General features: G+C 39.1%; 1 protein-coding gene across 6 annotated transcripts in view; it reads right to left on the bottom strand.

The window, feature by feature from the left end:
* Nucleotides 1-19934, bottom strand: part of ARHGAP26 (Rho GTPase activating protein 26) — a 467573-nt gene that overhangs the window by 166730 nt on the left and 280909 nt on the right. For all 6 annotated transcript variants that reach the window (XM_055556593.1, XM_055556623.1, XM_055556624.1 and 3 more), the window contains exons 13-14: nt 16258-16323; nt 11939-12013 (exon numbers count right to left, since the gene is read on the bottom strand). In XM_055556593.1, the coding sequence (XP_055412568.1) occupies nt 11939-12013; nt 16258-16323 (141 nt within the window). The remainder of the gene's footprint in view (nt 1-11938; nt 12014-16257; nt 16324-19934) is intronic.

The following is a 19934-nucleotide window of genomic DNA, read 5'->3' as shown; positions in this document are numbered from 1 at the left end:
TGGAAATGAGTCCACAGGTGGGCATGACACATTTTCCATTTACTTTCATCCTAGTAAGAAGAGGTCAAAAATCATGAGTGGCTTAAGGATTTAGGCCCTAATCCCCAAGTAAGGAAACAAATCCAGTTGGTATCTACTGCTCTCAGTGTGTTCTCCTGACAGGGCCCTGGTTCGGTAAATGTTTGGCTCCGAATGGCATAACATTAATTCTTTTCTGGCTTTGCCATCTCACACTCCCTTAACAGTTAGTTTTTTCCTGTGGAAGTGTAGGTACCAAACAACTTCGCTTACCATGACCTTCCTCCCTCCCCATCCCCAAGACACATGGAAAGCTGCCACAGTGCATGGTTCTTGGATGCAAGACAAATGTTACTGTACATTTTTCTGAGTAACAAACCAACTTCTACCCAAGAAGAGTGAACATGACACTAAATAAGCAGCAGTTGGCAGGTCTGGGAGTTGTGAACTGTTCCATGAACCACATTTAGCAAACTAATGATTAGCTTCCACTTATTCGGGCTCTGTAACCATAGGAATATTGTGTAACATTACAGAGAGGAGAGTCAAATTACAGCCAGGCTAAAGGGCTTTTTATAGCACTGATGAGGCAAAGTTCATAACTTGAGTACGTTCATTTTAATTCATTTAATGTCCAAACTAAATTGAATACAGCCTCCCAAACTACCCCATTTTCAGAAAGAACTGACACCCCTCCCTACCAGAGCGCCCCTCACTTACAGAAGCTTTCTGGCAGCACCTGCATATGATACAGAGACATAATTGACAATTTCCTTCATAACTCAGCACATTTCTTTCCACCAGGTCGCTTGACGATTGTGGACTTAGTAACACTGACCTAAGCTAGAGGAGCAGTCCAATGTACAGACAGGCATCACATAGGTAGAGGCATTTCCTCTTCAACCTACTCCCTGCATGAATTCAGAAAAGTAGGAGATATGGGTTGGAAGTGATGGTTACAAGGGGGGAATGGTCTTAGAAATGTCATACTGGATCACAGAAGACCCAGTGATCCACTGTTGTGCTGTTGACAAAGTCACTAGGGATCTTCTGGGTTTTGAAGGGATTAGGAAAGTCACCAATACATGACTAATTTCCTAATGCTACATTACAATGTATGCATATTAAAATATTTTCTCTTTAACTGTGAAGGTAATACACGCATGGGGTAAAAAAAAAAAAAAAAAAAATCACACAAAACAAATACATATACATCAAAAGTAAAACTTCCCGTGCTAGAGGTGACTCAATACCAGTTTTGTCACCAACACAGTATGCTAAGTCTAATGCTAAGTCACTTCAGTCGTGTCCAACTCTGTGCAACCCCATAGACGGCAGCCCACCAGGCTCCGCCGTCCCTGGGATTCTCCAGGCAAGAATACTGGAGTGGGTTGCCATTTCCTTTTCCAATGCATGAAAGAGAAAGTGAAGTCGCTCCAATGCATGAAAGTGAAGTCGCTCAGTCGTGTCCGACTCTTACCAACCCCATGGACTGCAGCCCACCAGGCTCCTCTGTCCATGGATTTTCCAGGCAAGAGTACTGGAGTGGGGTGCCACTGCCTTCTCCGCCAATACAGTATATTAACGCATATATATGGAATTTAGACAGGGTAATGACGATCCTACATGCAAGGCAGCAAAAAAGACACAAATGTAAAGAACAGACTTTTGGACTATGTGGGAGAAGGCGAAGGTGGGATGATTTGAGAGAACAGCACTGAAACATGTATATTACCATATGTAAAATAGATGACCAGTGTAAGTTCAATGCATGAAGCAGGGCACTCAAAGTCGGTGCTCTGGGACAACACAGAGGGATGGGATGGGGAGGGAGGTGGGAGGGCGGTTCAGGTTGGGGGGACACATGTGCACCCGTGGGTGATACATGTCGATGTATGGCAAAAAAACAGCACAATATTATAAAGAAATTATCTTCCAATTAAAATAAATTAATTAATTAAAAACAAAATACCAGCTTTGTGCATGTGTATGTGATCTCTAGCAGTGTGTACATGAACAAGCAGTTAAGTGACTATGTACAGCTTTCTAAAACCACAAATGGAAGCACACTCTAGACGCCATTCTGTGCACTGCTATTTTCATTTCATAATATCTTAAGAAATAGTTTCCTATTAGTAGACAAATGTATCTAACTCACAGTACTTCACTGTACCATACTTAACACCCCCATTCAAAGAGATACAGGTTGTTCCCTAGATTTTGCTATGGTAAACAATGATATAAACCACTGTTCCCTTGTAGATTATCTTACCTACAGAAAAAAATTCCTCTAAGTGGAATTTCTGAGTCAAAAAGAAAGTGCATTTTTAATTTTGAAAGATACTGTTCAACTACCTCTCAGAGGTTATACCATTACATTTAAGAATGAGTGTGACTCCCTTAATTCCTTGACAACAATGAAGAATCAAACAATTTGATCTTAGTCACTCTGATAGGTTAAAGAAAAACAGGTCATCTACTTTAATTTGCATTTCTGTCTGAGCAGGAAAATTGAAAATCCTCTCTTGCATGTGTGTTTTAAAGTCAAATTTACTGAAGTATAACTCACCTTTTTAAAGTATACAGTTCCATGATTTTTGACAAATATATATAGTCATGTAACCCCTGCCATGATCAAGATATAAGTCATTTTCCTCACACCCTCTCCAAACTCTCTTGTGCCTCTTTCTCCACAGTCACTCCCCTCCCTCCATCTCCAGCCCCTGGCAACCCCTTTCCATGGCATAATGCTCATGAAATTCATCATGTTCCTGCATATACAAGTAGTTCAATCCTTTTATTACTGAGTAGTTTTCAATTTTATGGGCATATCCACTGCCTAGTTGATGGAATTTGTGCTGTTTTCAATTTTTGACTGTTATGAATAAAGCTGCTATAAATACTTGCAATGGGTCTTATGAACTACTTTTTTGTCTCCTGAGTAAATACTCAGGGGTAGAACTGGGTAAAAATATGTAGGAGTAGGTCATATGGTAAATATGTTCAACTTTATCAAACCTATCAAATGGTTTCCAAAACAGTTGGGCTATTTTGCATTCGCAGGAGCCAACAGGAGAACTCTAGTTGCTGCATATATTTGTCAACACATGATACAACCATGTGTTTAATTTTGAAATTTTAGCTCTATTAGGTATGTAGAAATAACTCATTTTTAAAATTTGATTTTTCTTAATGACTAATGATGTTGGTCATCTTTTTATGTGCTTTTTGGTCATGTATATATTTTCTCTGGTGAACTATTTGTTTAAATCTTGTGTCCATTTTAAAAACTGAATTGCAAGCTATTTTTAATACATTCAGGCTATAAATCATTATTCAGATATATATTTTACAAATATTTTCCCTTGATCTGTAACTTGTCTTTTCTTTTTCCTAATATATTTTAAAAGAGCAGATTAAAAAAAAAAAGGATAAGGTTCAGTTAATCAGATTTTTCTTTCCTGGTTCCCGCTTTTTGTGTTCTAGCCAAGAAATCTTTTCTAAAACAAGACAGCAAAGATGGATCCTCTCCTAAATCTTGAAGTTTAACAGTTTTATCTCTTAGGTTTAGGATCATTTGCCTATTTTGAGTCAATTTCTGTACATAGTTTAAGATAAGGGTTGAATTTATTTTTCCTCATATAGATGTTCAATTACATTAGTACCATTCGTTGAAAGGACTGTCGTTTCCCGCACTAAACTACTTTGACATCTTTATCCAAATTAAATGACCATATATATGTGGACCCTATCTCTGGATTCTCTTGCCTGTTCCACTGATCTATATGTCATTCCTTATCATACAGTCTTGAATTTCCTGCATATAAACATTAGTTGTATTTTGTTTTTTGTCTTTTTATAAAATCTTGAGTCTTTCACAATATTCATTCTCCATTACATCTTTGAGAAAGACATTTATGTAAATATACTATCTTTGTTAAGAATACTATCCTTTAAGTCTAAAGAATTAAGATTTTTTTCTGTTTATCCTATAGGCAATTCTTTCAAGACTAGATTCGATACTTAGCAACTTGATAAGCAAATCTGTTTATCAAATTATTTTCTGATTATAAAAGCTGTACCTCTTAAAAACTTTAATCATTTTCCATATCTAGTGCTTAAGAATCCAGAATATCTATAGCCACATCTGTTCTAAGACCCAAATGCTATTGCTGTCTCATGTCTCTGTCTTAGGAGAACCTGCCTGAAGCATCCCTGTAAGCAAAGGTGACGGTGGGCAGAGCAGAGAAGAAGGGGAGTGTCCATCTGTGGCCTCCATTCTCTAGGAACTTGGGACTGTGGTGAATAGTGCCCTTACTAGCTCTCAGATGGGTCAATCCTCCATCCAAACAGTATACTAGCTCCCGGTTCTGGTCAGCATTTGTCTGCTCTCCTTTACTGGTAAGTAAAATTGGAAGTGCACAATGTCAGGGCTTCTTCTCTGCTAGTCTTCAAAGATTTGGGGCTGTTTCTGCAAGCCTTTACATCTTAGAAGTTGTCATAAGCATATCTATTACTTCAGCATTTCTTCAGAAAGAAGCTTTGCTTGCTTTTATTTATGATACTCTGTGAAGGGTGTGAGAAAGGAAAGGCACAGAAAAAAGGCCTCAGAGGAGTCAGAAGGATGGTTCATGGTTGGATCAGAGTTCGGAGAGTGAGGCACGCTACTGTGACCTGGTGCTTTAAAGCATAGCAATTCAAACCTTCCATGTGTTCTCTGTAGCACTAACCTTAAATATTAGTTAAAAAAAAAAAACACCCAAAAGACAAAACAGGATAGTTACAGGATAAGAAGAAAAAAAAGAGCAACACTAAACTTGCATTCCCTCAATCTCACTGTGAGAAACAATAAAGACACACTGACAGACAGACAGACAGACACACACACACACACACACACACACACACACATACACAGGGACGGGAAGTTTCAACAGCACAGAAAGTAAGGCTCACAATCAACATTCTACTTGTCCCTAGAGGATCATCCACCAGGCAGAGTTCAGGAGAAGCCCAGAAGAAGACCCACATTGGGGAACTATGTGACGGGTGACTGCTTTCCGCCCGCTCTGAGGTACAGCCCACGCTACCCCAGGGAGGGGGGCCACGCTGCGCTGCACCCATCCCACCACAGCACAGCTCAGTGTCGAGACTGCAATCCAGGCAGTGAGATGAGACTGTGACAGAAGTGGAGGTGTGTCTGCTTATACAAAGGGAAATGAATTCAGGAGGGGAAAGTTCTAGAACAAATATGAGAATGACAAATGAATAACCACAGCATACTTCAGATTAACCAGGAAGTAACTCCACTTCATTCACAACCACGACCAACCAGAACCAGGAGAAACCTTTTCATGAGTACAGGTAGGTCCACACTAAATGAAAAATTTCAGAGTACCAGAAACGTGGATGGAATCATGTATAATAGTGCTCTAATTTCATGTGACAGGATGGTTCTAATAGGAATCATGAAAACAGCAGCAGAATAAGGAGAGTCTACTCACAATGAATTCAATTGCAAAGGTTTATAACCACTCTGTGTTCAGGTGGATTTAAAAAGAAGATTAAAAAGCTGATAAAATACTTGTTCACATAAAACACAGAAACCAAAGCACTCAAAAACATTTCAGAAAGCATCTGTTCTGCATTATAAATAAAATTCAGAAAAATATGGATGCTGTGAAATAAGACATCAAAGCAAAAAAAGACACATTGAAATAATAAAGGTGAAATGTAGAAGGCAGAAAGGTAGAAATGAAAAGAGCTAAAATAAGTCAGTAAAAATACTGATAATTCAATTGCCAAATTAAAATGTGCATTATAAATAGCAAAAAAAAAAAAAAAAAACCAGCCCCAAAGAAATTAAAACAAATGGCATGGATATGGGGTGCAAATTTTAGAATGTTTGCTTATGATGCAAAGAATCAAGACAGAAAACATTAGAAAGATGAAAAATGAAGATAATTTATGTTTTTAAAATATTAAGAATTGAAGAATAACGAACAGAAAGAGAATTTGCTTTTCTTTAGAAAACCATGTGTGAAAACTCCTTCACTGGACCCCAATATGTATAAGAGAAGGACTAAATGGTGATATTTAAAGCAATGGAGGGACTTCCTTGGCAGTCCAGTGGTTAAGACTTAAGTGATTAAGGGTGTGTGGGTCTGATTCCTGGTCAGGGACCTAAGATCTCACATGCCTCTCAGCCAAAAAAACCAAAACACATATCAAACAGAAGCAATATTATAACAAATATAATAAAGACTTCAAACAAGGTTCACATCAAAAAAAAGCATCTTTTAAAAATAAAATAACAGAAAGGGAAAATTTTCCTCCTCATTGACATATGGTTACTTGTCAATTGTGTAAGTATTTGAGGAAAAGGAGGGTTAGTTTTCATTTTTCATGGATATATTTCAGATGGATTTTAAGGAAAACAAAGTTTTTGCAGTCCTAGAATGGGGAAGGTCTTTTAGGCACAATCCATCTATGAAAAAGACTAGGACTTCATAAAAATATTATAAATATTCATAAAACAAAACAAAAACAAAAGTACCCATATAAAGTTCAAAATAAATTATAATCTGAAAGAAAATATTGGTAATATAGCTTCCATATATAAGAATGTCTTAAAATTAAAAGATGAATACATCAATAGAAAACTGGCTGACAACACAAATAGGCAATTCATGAAAGAATAAATATCAGCAAGAAACCTAGAAAAAAGAGGCCAATCTCACCCAGAATATTTTTTTAAATCCTTATAATTTATATGCAAAAAAGTAACAGAGAATGGTGTGTGGTAAAGGATACTCTGACAGCAAGTTTGGGAATATCAATTAAAGGCCTTAAAAACATGTACATACCTTGACCCAGAAATTCAACGTCTTAAACTCTAAGGAAATAATTAAACATGCATATAAAATCTAAAATAACAACAGCTAGCATTTATTGACTAACATATAGAGACTTTGGACTCAGCAACCCACATGCATCTTTTCTTTAATCCTCTCTTTATTACAGAGGCAGAGGCTATTATTACAGATAATGAGACAGAAGACTAGATGGGCTTAAATAATTTGTGCAAAGTCAAATGGACAAGCAGTTTAATTATAACTTGCTCAACTCCAAAAGGCGTGCTCATAACCTATGCTATCCTGCTTCTGTGGGGATGTTCACCTGAGCACTTTCTAGAATCATGAAGAACTGAAAGTAATCTACAGATCTGAGAAGAGGAGGCTAATTAAAATATTATAGTACATCTATACAATAGGTGACCAAAAAAAACCCCACTACACTTTAGAAGAATGTAACAGAAAATAGACATTATACTGATATGTGAAAGAAGATTGCTAAAAAGCAACATATATGCACCATGTGATTTCTAAGCATTTTTTGTTATATGATGGAACACTACATTTAAAAGGTGACAGTAATATGATAAAATAGTCAATAAAGATTATCTATAGTCTGAAAGACTTTTATTTCTTCTTTGCTACTATGACTTTTAATCAGAAAAAAGTATTTAAAATCTGTACATGAAGAGACAGACATATACTGAACATGCATAGACAGAGCTATCAATATTTTTTAAATGCTGAATCTAACTTTAGAAAGATTTACCTTCACTTAACATTCAGGGGGAGAAAAAAACCAAACAGTACACACACGGAAGCCACTCTATTTCTAAGCAGCTGTAAATCTTCTTCCTCTTGACACTCTTCAAAGACACGGATCAAGGGCAACTCTTGGGATGACACTAACAGAAGGCCACAAAGCATATGCTATGAGAAATTCTGGCAGGCATTCTTAAGAAACGCGATTCTGCAAAATACAGTGTTTTCAAAGTCTGGCTCTTCTATTCCTCCTCCCACCTAACATCCCCCAACTTGAAGCAATCAAACGAAACTTCTGGTTTTGCTTAATTCTAACTCTCATTTTCAATAATAAAAATGCACTCTTCCACTTTGAGAGACTCTGACCAATAATCCAAATCTTAGTACCTGGTACATAACACAGCATCCATTGAATACAGAATGAAGGAATAGTGACTGAATGGTTCATACTCAGCCCAGCCGTGTCAGGGAGAGGTTTTGGAGTATGAGTTATATTTTTTTACATTCTTGGCTAACCCAGTCTAGTACAAGTATGAAGAACTGATGAAGATGAAGAGAGACACGGCTCTGCCTTCAGGTCTGGAATTTCTCTGGCCTAATGGGTGATCCCTCAGTTCCAAGAGCCAAACTGTTCAACTTCATTGACAGTGAGAATCCCAGATATCCTTCTCAACACTTTTGATTAGATCTTGACTGTGGTCACCTCTCAGCTCTAGTTGAACCTCAGTCTGGAATCCAGTCTATCTGTAATGTCCTCCTGGCAGAGACAGCTGGCCTTGTGACTTTCAGCTGTTGGTTATTAGTTTCTCATGACATTTCTCAGATGTTCATGATTATTTTGTCTGCCCCTAGGAAAACTGACAAAGCGAGCAGGACAAATATCTTGTTCAAAGGTCACTAAGTGAAGTGATAAAAACAAGATCTTTTCATACCACTCTTTGCTTAGCACACGTGAGCTAAGATGGTTGGTTCTCTTTTAAATTAGCAACCCCATCTAAAATGTCATATTTCTTTTCATTAGTGTCATCTTACACAATCATCTGCTGCCTCTGAAATCTCTCTGCCCCTTTGACTCCCGTGTATTTAGTTGGTTACAAGGTCCTGTTGATTCTCTTTCTCCAGTCCTTTTGAGGCTGTGCTTTCTTCCTGACCTCAGAGCAGCTCTCTGGTTCAGCAGTTGATCGTGCATGCTCTGCCTAATCTATCCCAACTGTCTTATTCCTTCATGTGTTTCCAAGATCACATGCATGCTCCACATTGCTGCCAGCATTATTCGCCTAAAACTAGCATCTGATCAAGTTACATCTATGTTGACCATATACTTTTAAAAAAAATCACCCAGAAGTATTATTCCAGTAGGCACTCTCCCATCATTCTATTAATAATCCTGCTCAGTCCCCAAGATTCTATGGACCAACCCCCTTCCCACCCTACCCCTGCACACCCACCAACCTCCCAGAGGTGGTGTGGGATCAGAGACAAGCAAAGGATCCAGACCATTGGGATCTATCTGCTGTAGGTCATGCAACTGGCCTGAAGACTGTGAAATGAATCACACAGATGGCCCCATATGGATCAGTCAAAGTCCATCCATGGGACCTTCTGTCAAGAAGATCAAGAGAGACACTCTCCACTCACTGATGCAAGTTCCAAGGACCACTGAGGCTGGTTTATCTATGAACCTTCCTGCAGAGAATACAGCAGAGAATATAGGAAGACAAGGGCTCACAGATAATCAGACACCAGAAAAAAGAAATGGGAAAGGCTGCAACAAATGTGGAGCCACCAGACCATGCCATGCTTCTGCCATCTTGGACTCACCAGTAATGTGAGCAAATAAATGCCTATTCTGAATTGTCTTCTTGACACTTTTGTGTAAAAAGAGTACTCACACAAACAACTCACTACTTTGAAAATTTAATAGCATCTTACTTCCTACAGAGAAAAAAAAAACCCCTGAACTCAGAACAATATTCGAGTTCTTCAATCAAAGGGGCTATCTCAGATTTCCAGCTTTAATTCTCCTATTCCAGTCTTAAGTATTTTCAGATATTAAAATAATAATAATGAAATCAATACTCTTGGTTTGTAACATTTCCTGAACCTGAATTATACTTCTGTTCTCCCTCCAATACTCAGACCTTCAGACCCAGCTCCCACTGGGCACCAGCACCATATCTTACATAACAACTTTCATAAGCAAGCATAACTGCCCCCTAACTGGATAGTCTGTGAACAAGGAATGACTCTACAAAGTTTCACCTCTAGCACCTGACCATCTCTTGCAGAGAGCAGACACTCCACAAACGTATGTAGCTCTGACTGGAAATGAAAGACTAAGGATAGATACCTGTTAGACTCTTCATTCTTTCTTACATTAGAACTTTTCAAAAATCAACCATATTACTGTACAATCCAGCAACTGCACTCTTGGGCATTTATCCTACAGAAACAAGTTAATCTTCATTACTTTGCCATTTTATACACTGTACAAAAACCTGTACAGTGTTTACAGCTGTTTTGTTTGCCCCCAGAGTAGAAACAATCCAGTCATCCTTCACTGGATGATTGGCTAACAAACTCAGGTGCATCTACACCATGGAATATTACTCAGCAAAAGAAAAGAACTCTTGATACACAAGACAACTTGAACAAATCTCAAAGGAATTTTGCTGACTGGAAAAAACCCAATCCCAAAGGTCAAACAGTATATGATTCCATTTAAATAAAATCCTTGAAATGACACCTTCAATCTTATTTTTTGGGCCTCCCTGGTGGCTCAGACAGTAAAGAATCTTCCGGTGATGCAGGAGGCCTGGGTCTGGAAGATCCGCTGGAGAAGGGAATGGCTACCCACTCCAGTATTCTTGCCTGGAGAATCCCATGGACAGAGGAGCCTGGCAGGCTACGGTCCATGGGAATGCAAAGAGTTGGATACGGCTGAGTGACTAACACCTTCTTCGAAATGACAACAAAGGACAACAATCACAGAAACAGAGAACAGATTAGTGGTTGCCAGGAGTTAACGATGGGGGTGAGGTGGGAGGTGAGGCAGATGAGGGCAGCCATAAAATGGATGCTTGCAGTGACTGACCTGTTCTGTATCTTGATCACATCAGTATCTTGGCTGTGATACTGTATTATAATCTACTATTAAAGTGGGTTAAAGTACCCAGGATTGCTCTATTTTATGTCTTGTAACTGCATGTGAATCTACAATTATCTCAAAATAAAAAGTCTAGTTTAAAAAAAAAAAAACACAAAAACACTAGCTATATCTCAAATCTGAACCAAAAATTAGATTCTCAGTGCAAGAGTACCTCACAAACAATCATAGTTTCCAACAAAAGATCTCACGGCAACTATCATACGTTAAAGTTTTGCTTAAAAGAGTTGAGAAAAAAAGAGAATTTTCCTGATCAATATGAAAGAAGAGTTTTCTTTACACATAAAAATTATTTTCAGAAACTGGGATGGCAAAATGAAATGACAAGTACTAACAAAGAGAAGTGTCCCAGCCCAAAACACTGAGCGTGGACCCTGAGCAAGTCTATCTCTAACAGTGCATGGCTGGACTTCCATGGGGAGGAGTAAGAGCCACCAATCTGTGAAATCTGATCCGTTTGCCATTTAGAGCCATGTGACTCACCGAGGCTGCCTGCATTCATATCTAAAAATACAGGAAATCTGCAGCCTAGGCAAATTTGGCTCATTGGCTCAGGGCTTTTTGATTCAAATGCTGCACATTTAGAGATAGTGGTTTTATATTTATACCAGCCAGCTGCAAAGGAGGTTCTGCTGCTCAAATGACAGAGACTAGGTGGAAGTCTAGAAGCAAAGAGGATCAGAAGACTTCTCTGCTTCTATACATTTATCTGGAAGTCACAGGATGACACCTTCTCAGTCACTGGGAACATGAGATCTGAAGTTCTCTGCAGGATAGAAGGATGAGCTTTCTTGGGGAAAATGGGTGTGCCCCATGAAATGCTGGTCTTCAAAGAGGACAAAGGGAGTGTCACGAGCTATTAAAGACAGAGTAGGGTGTGGTCGTCGCATGCGCAGTGGAGCACCACTTGGACTGGTGGCAACCAACTCTACAGACAGAGAGGGTGTGCCACTGTGAACCTGCCATTTTTCGTTTGGTCTAGTTCCACTCAGTATCTCCTCCAGTAATGCCTGAGGCCATGACCGCTGGTGAGTAGGACAGTTGATATCTGGGAATTACCTCTTGGACACTCGAATTCCTTCTCAGGAGGCTCCCCCTTCAACCCTTGGGAACTGCCTGGCAGAGCCCCTGCACTCACCCATCAAGACGCTTAGCAGCTTCTGCACTCTGGAATTGACCCCCACAATTCGGTAGAGCCCTTGCTCATTGATCCCTGAGAAGAGAAACAGTGAAGATTTAATTAGAGGCACGTCAGAACACCAGTCAGGCCAACCCAGCCAAATGCATTTTTTTTCATTTTCTCAGGACTTCTAAAAGCTTCTCTAATTAAAATTCCCTGTCACTCAGCTCTGCTCTTAGCGAAGGAGTGGGATTTGGTACAGCTGTCTAGGATTTCATGGGTGTGCTGCACACTTCAGCCCTCATGTTAGTTCAGTCATCACAGGGGCACAAAACCAAGGTGGCATCTGAAGAGTTTTGAAAGATGTGAAATATACACGCCTCCATATGTCATATTTAACCAGTTTTTTCATTTAAAAAGACAAAAATGAAACGATAAAATAAGTTCACACTACAGACAAGGATAAACACTTTATAATCTATTTTTGCATACAGAATGCAAACACTGAGGTGTTGGGGCATTTTATATTTTGAACAATGTTATCAGCTAAGGCTGAGAAATTAGACAAGTCATTCATCTGTGGTGCAAATTTCTTTATAAAGAAAAAAGTTGACCACCTTTATTGAACCCAAGGAAATATGCAAATAGACTAGAAGGGGTTCACCTTCAAACACCCAAACAAAGAACCAAAACACCCAGCCTCAGTACTTTGTTCATTTAACTGCAAGGATTAGATCACCACTGCATCCTTTACATCCAGACCAAGTGGAATGACATGGTGAAATGACTTTTTTCCTGCTGGTCCCAAGCCCATTATATCTGACATTTCTCAACTAACTGGTCTCCTGCTGCTGCTTATTCCCCTGATGGCCATCCTCCACTTAGTACCCAAAAGGAGCTTTTCAAAGGGTCAGTCAGTTCAAATCATCTCTTTTCTTAAAATCTTCCAATGACTTCCCACTGCATTTGGATCACAATCAAAATTGACCATGGTCTGTAAGGCCCTACGCAGTTGAGCACAGCCCGCCTCTGACTGCTTTATCAAACACCTTTATGCTCCTCCAGCCATGTGTGCCTTCCTGTAACTCCAACATGCAAAGCTCATGCCCCCAAACCACAACCTCTGCACAGGATTCCCTCTACCTGGAGCATTCTTCTCCCAGATCTTTTCACCACTGAGGTCTCAGCTTACATGCAATTTCTTCGATCAAAAACATCCCATGACCAATACTATTCTCCACTGCCTTAACCAGTTTTCTTTTCTTTATAGTAGTCAACAGTATCTGAAATCATCTTTATTATTCAACTTCTTGTTTGCTTTCCCCCCACAATTATCACGTAAACTTTAAGTACAGTGAGTCTATCTTCTTCACCACTATATCCCCAGTACCTAGGTAAGTCTACAATATAGGACAGAATGAATAGAGTATTCATCAGGGCCATTACTTTGGGACCAAAACAAAATTTCCTGGAAGAAACTTGGGAAAAGGCTGACTCTGCAGTGTTTTTAACAAGGCCTTTATAGAAATGTAACTAATAAACAAAAGGAAGTAGTCCAGAATGGTAAGATTTTACAGCTCAAATGGACTATAAAAGCATGTACATCATCCTGCATGGTTCATGGGCTAGGAGACCCTGGGTCTCCTGAGGGATGGGCCTCAGGTTATGGAGTAGCAGAACCATTATTCAGTGATGTGGTGGCTTGAAGGGCTTATCCTTTCTGCAGTGTCTCCACTCCTTTTGTCTCCGTGCTTTCCTAGAGCTTCACACACTTCCAGCTCCTAGTGGATGATTGGCAAACCTCAGCACGTATGAGAGGTCTGTTCACTCACCTCCGGTCACCACCAATGGTGGTGGTGTGTGCATACATGCACCACAGTAGGGACATAACCCACTTGCTCCCAAGCATTTATGCGAAAATGGCATTTAACTCACACTGTCCTTGATTCCTCTTTGTGTTAAAACTTCTTTAGATGTTAAAATATACCACATTCATTCTCATTTTAGAGGGGGTGGGGATGAGGAGATGGAGGCTAAAAGATCAAACCAATTGGTGACTCTCTTTTTCCTCTGCTAATCACTGCATATATTTTCTGATTTTACATCAGAAAAAGTCACCCTCTTGAGCTGTGGGTTTGCAGTCATCACACAGACTATGAAGGAGTTTAAATGATTAGGAGATGTTGCTCTCAGTTTTGGCGGCCGAAAACTGAGAGACAAAGAGGCTGGCCCACCTCTGCAGGAACTTGAACTTCATCATGGAGGGGAGGGGAGCTCACTTTTGGCTCCATTTTTATACTTTTACCCTTGTTAATCCTGGCGTGCTGCAGTCCATGGGGTCACAAAGAGTCAGACATGACTGAGCGACTGAACTGAACTGAACCCTGTACCTCTTATTTCTCATTCCTTTAAAATGACAAGCAAATCAAAACGCTATTGAAAAATTACCTTAGTAACACACTTTAAATGTGTCAAAAGTGCAGTTATGGAAAATAGACAAATCCAAGGAAGACAGCAAAGGACAGCAGAAACTGCCACTCACAACACAAGTTGCCCATGCAGGCATGATCCTTCCTCTCCTTGCCGTCCCCAGAATAGGTTCAGAGTGGACAGGCTGGTTGCTGGTTCATAACTTGCATTTTTCACGTAATATACATTAATAAAAACCTTAGGTTTCAATAAATATATTTCTACTGCATTTTTAGTGATTCAGAGGGTTTTACTGCATGGATGTAGCACATTCTTGGTTTAACCAATTTTTGAGACATTTGGCCAATTTCTGTTTTTTGTTTTGTTTCTTACTTTAACACTACTGTATAAACATCTTTATGGCTCAACCTGGCCCATGACCTTATTTCCTCAAGATCAATTTCTAGAAATCTCACCTTCTTCTATTTTATATTCTCTGACTATGTTTTACACATCTTTGCAACTCTTTATTAAAGGAAGGTATAGCAGAAATAAGCAAACTTAAAAAAAAATAGCACACATTATACTGATTACTTTGGAAAGAATAGATTTGGACTACATGCACAGGAGTAGAAGTTTATATGGTTAGTTGTTTTTTTTTTTTCCTCCCCCTCTACTCAATGCTTCATAGCCTTTAATAAAATGCTTGTATTTCTAAACTTGTAAGAGTCAAGGATCCTGTTTTAGAAGACAGAACTTCCTCAGCAAAAGGGCTGGAGGGTTGAGAGGTTGGAAAGTCAATAAGATTCCCATCTTTGACAATGGTTCAAATCAAATCCAGTGGAAAGACAACAATCAGCTTTCCTCGGGAATATAACAGACAACGTACTCAAAGCTTGAAACTGCCAGAATGGAGGAATCTCTTTTGCAGCTATCTCCTCTGGGACAGGGACCACTGACAAACCAGCTTCTGTGACCTCAAAGTGCTGTCCTATGGACCCAGGAAAGGTCAATGTGTGACTTCAGCACCACTGCAGGAAACCAGGGGCCTGACCCTTTCTCCCTACCTAGATAGTGCCCTGGGCAGAATTCCTAATCTGGGGTCCACAACCCCAAGAGGCTCACTAGAGAATTCAGGGTGTCTATCAACTTAGGAAAACAATCACAACTTTATTTCCACTAACCTATAACTGAAATTAAACATTTTCTTCCATTACAATATAAGCAACAAATCACAGCTTTAGCAGTACATGCGACTTGGTTGCAAACCAAAGATATTTTCCTAACATGTTACAACTGTCACTGACATCTTGAAATATCACTATTTCTGAATTATGCTAGCTATCAGACCCACTGCCGGAACCTGATGTGTAAACAAAGAATCACATATATTTATTATATCACAACCATGGTTTTTAGTATTTTAACTGAATTTCAGTAACTTTAGTAGCTTCCCTGGTGGCTCAGATGGTAAAGAATCTGCCTGCAATGCAGGAGACCTGGGTTTGATACCTGGGTTGGGAAGATCTGCTGGAGAGGGGAATGGCTAGCCACTCCAGTATTCTTGCCTGGAGAATTCATTGGACAGAGGAGCCTGGTGGGCTACAGTCCACAGGTCCACAAAGAGTCAGACATGACTGAGTGACTAACACACATCAGTAACTAGATTCCTTATAATGCTATGTATTTGATACGCATGTATTTAAAACAGTCTTCTGATTAGCTGAAAAGGTTAATGGCACCAAATGAATCAAATCAGCTGAGAGCCCTTGTGCTTCAGAACAACACAAGCTGTGGAAACACACTGCCAGTGGCATTTGGAGAGTTAATGAGTCACTAGAGATTGGGAAACAGCAGGTCGCAGGTCTGCCACCTCACCAGATGTGTGACCTTCGCCAAGAACAATGCCATCTGCTAAACTATTTTACCTCTGGTTTCCACAGCATGGATGCATTTCTTGATGATGCTGAAGCCAATGCTGTCCAACTGTGCAGCTGAAAGAGGAAGAAGAAGGCAGTCAAGTTGCTGGCCACACACATACCAACCCCGGAACAGGACTTGACCAACCCAGCATGACTCAGTCCCATGGTGTTGCTAAGGATTCTTTTCTTTTTTTCCACTGAAAGTACAGGAATGATTCAAGATTTAAAACTGCTAGCATTCACGGAGAGCTTACCATATGCCAGGTACAGTTCAAAGTGCTTTGTACATATTATCTCATTTAATTCTCATGGTAACTCTCTGCAAGGTTATCATCTATTAACAGCAGAAGAAACGCAGCACAGAGTGATGAGTACTTTACTGAAGGAGTAACCAGGCAAACTTTAACTTGTTTTGCTATTGTCAGGAGTGTTAGGACTAACTGTGTGCTGGTCTCCTTCAAAAAGCATAAATTAAATGCTCAATAAATGTCAGTAAGTGACATTGAGCTTCACAGAGCTCACCTTGTTTAATCCCAGCAAGTCCTCTAGGTTGGTACTATCATGAGCCCCAAATTACACAAGAAGAAACAGACTTGGCAAAGCTAACTATCTTGACCACGGCTGCAAAGCTAATATGTGGGAGACTCATTCCAGAGCCAGTACAACTTTAACTGCCTTAAAAGTGACTCTGAAAAATAAAAATTAAAAAAAAAAAGTGACTCTGAGTTAAAAGGAAGAATAAAAGTCTGCTCAGATGACTAGAAAAAGGAAAAAAAAGGAAAACTGACCAGGGGAAAAATTAAAACAGCCAAGGACAAAGAAGGTATCTAAGGGAAAAGCACTAATGTGGAAGACCCACCCTCTATGCGGTAAACCAGCAGGTGGTGACAGGTTCTCCATTTGCTCCAAAACACCCTCTTGTCACTCAGAAAATAAATGACAAGCAGCACCAACTTTTCCACAATGCAGAACCAACTGCCAACCTGGCAACAGGGCTGAAAACCCAACAAAATTCATTCCCATGCTCTGATTACCCAATGATAAGATGTGCGTGGTAATCTTTAAGAATCTTTGACCTCCTTAGGATATTAGGACAAGATTTTATACAAACCAGTGATCTGAGTGGAGAAGGGAATGGTAGGAAGAAGGAAAGTGAATATTTATAAATGATTTTTTGTCATCCCAGGGCAAGAAATACACTTGTAAAATACGAGAACTGAGCAGAACTTGAACTCATCTTGGATCTCATCCAAATGGAATCTCTCCAATTTTTAATGTATATGGTTGAATATAGGTCCAATGAAGAAAAAAAAATCCTTTAAAAATCACTGAAAATTCCCCAAATCAAACCAAAAAGGAACAGTAATTTCCCCAAACTTCTCTTCCCAAAGAGAACCAGCTTTAGCTCTTACATGTGTACATATCATTTTGTGGTACTTATTATTAAACATACTTACTATCTCTAGGATAGTAAATAAAGTACCAGAGAAGGGGGGGAAATGATGTTTTTCTTCCTGGAGAGCACGTGCTATACAAATCATTGTTCTTATTCTCTTAAAGCTACAGTCTACTAATTCAAGCCCTTGTTTCTTCCAGTATGAACCGAGTGTTTACTCTGCATGTTGTGTTTATATAGCTTTCTGACTCAGAAAAGGATCATTCTTCCAAATGAAGCTCAACTCATACCATTGAGTTTTCTCAAATTTTATGACAAACTATAATACATAGTCTAAATATCTACTGGAATCAAAGCAAGATTTTTTTTAAAATGATAACTCACTAAGATATAATTCACATACTGTAGTGTTCACTCATTTAAAACTTACAATTCATTTGCAAGTTTTACAATTCAATTTCTAGTATATTTCAAAGTCATGAACCAATCACCATTCTCTACATAACATTTTCAATACTCCCACGAAAAACCTTATACACATTAACAGTACCTCTCTATTTCTCTCTTCCCTCAGCTCCTAGAAACCAGAAATCTATCTTCTGTTTCTATAGATTTGCCTATTCTGGACATTTCATGTACAAGCAATAATATAATTTGTGGTCTTTCGTATTTAGTTTCTTTCACTTAGTATAATGCTTACCCGATTTTTCTACAATGCAGCATCAATACACTTTACTCCATTTTATGACTAAATAACATTTCATTGCCTAGATATACCACATGTCATTTATCCATTCATCAGTTATTATTTCTGCTTTTTGACTATAATGAATAATGCTACTAGGAACACACTGGTGTACAAATCTTTGTGTGAACATATATTTTCATTTCTGTCCATTACGTGCCCAAGGTTAGAAGTGCTAGGTTATGTGGTAACTCTATGCTTAACTTTTTGAAGAAATGCCAAACTGCTTTCTAAAAGTGCTGAACCACTTCACATTCCCACCAGTGACATATGAAAGTTCCAAGTTCTCCAGGGCCTTACCAACATTTGTTATTGTCTTCTTAATTACTGCCATTCTGGATATGAAATGGTATCTCACTGCAGTTTTTACTTGCATTTCCCTAATGACTAGTGGTGCTGGGCACCTTTTCATGTGCAGGGGAGAATGTTCATTCCTTTATACAGTAGTCAGAATAGAGCCTACTGGCAAGTATTTGTCAGAGGGGGAATTATTTTCTATACCTAAGGATGCTTCCTAAATGTCCATAACATGATTCAATAGTCAGTTGAAGCCTTTCGGTTCTTCTTTTGAGAGGTGGTTAGGAGGATTCTTGCACAGGGATGATAGTTAAGGAAGTTTGGGAGAAAAAGAACAGAAGTTGTGGACAGTGCTCTGGGGAGTTGCTGAGATGGATTCCAAATTCGGAAATTTTAAGGTTAGGTTTGTGAACATGGTCGTGTTCTAGGCATTGAGGAACTTCTGTTCTGGACAAAGACTACTTTGCTTCCCTACCCCAAGAACATGGTTAAAATTAGAAATAACGTGGCAGCTGACAGTGATGACCCCGGTGGCCGGAAGATACATGCTCATAAAGCCACTAGCCCAACTACGGGAAGAAATATGGACAGAGCTAGATATAACCCTGCAGAGACAAGTCAGTCCTTGACCTTTTCCCATGGAACTGTGGGAAGTTGGCTCCTTCTCTAAGTAGGTAATAGCTAATGGAAAAGAATACAATGCTATCCCCCAAGTATATTCAGAAAAAAACTAAATTCCACTAACCCACACTAATTACAATTATGCCTTTTGGAAAATGGCAAAGAAAAATGCCCCTCACCGAAAATCTCCGAGTAAATATTCCTTCTTTGGTTTTCCCAAAATTAGAGGTTCTGCAATTCATTTTATACCAGCAAAACCTTTTTCATGAAATAAATCTTACATAGATGTTACACATAAAGGCATTACACATATAACAGTATTCGTATTTATTAGTTGTCTAAGTTCAAATGCATATAACAAATTCATATATTACCAAGTCAAATGCTAAGAGTTCAAGGTAACACTATAAGCCTCTAATGTGTTCAAGCTGCATACTGATGATAATTACTACAGTTCCATAAACAAAACTGTGTAAAGAAATGGAATTAATATCAAACAACAGTCCTAACAAGGAACTCATGAAAAACACTTCAACTATCACTGTTGTAAATCTCTAAACTGTAACCGGTGTAAATTATTACACTACCCCCTACCCTGGCACTTCCCTGTATCTTTCTATCTCT

The sequence above is a fragment of the Bubalus kerabau genome, chromosome 1 (assembly GCF_029407905.1).
Source record: "Bubalus kerabau isolate K-KA32 ecotype Philippines breed swamp buffalo chromosome 1, PCC_UOA_SB_1v2, whole genome shotgun sequence".
Taxonomy (NCBI): domain Eukaryota; kingdom Metazoa; phylum Chordata; class Mammalia; order Artiodactyla; family Bovidae; genus Bubalus; species Bubalus kerabau.
This window is presented reverse-complemented; position numbering and strand designations above follow the sequence as displayed.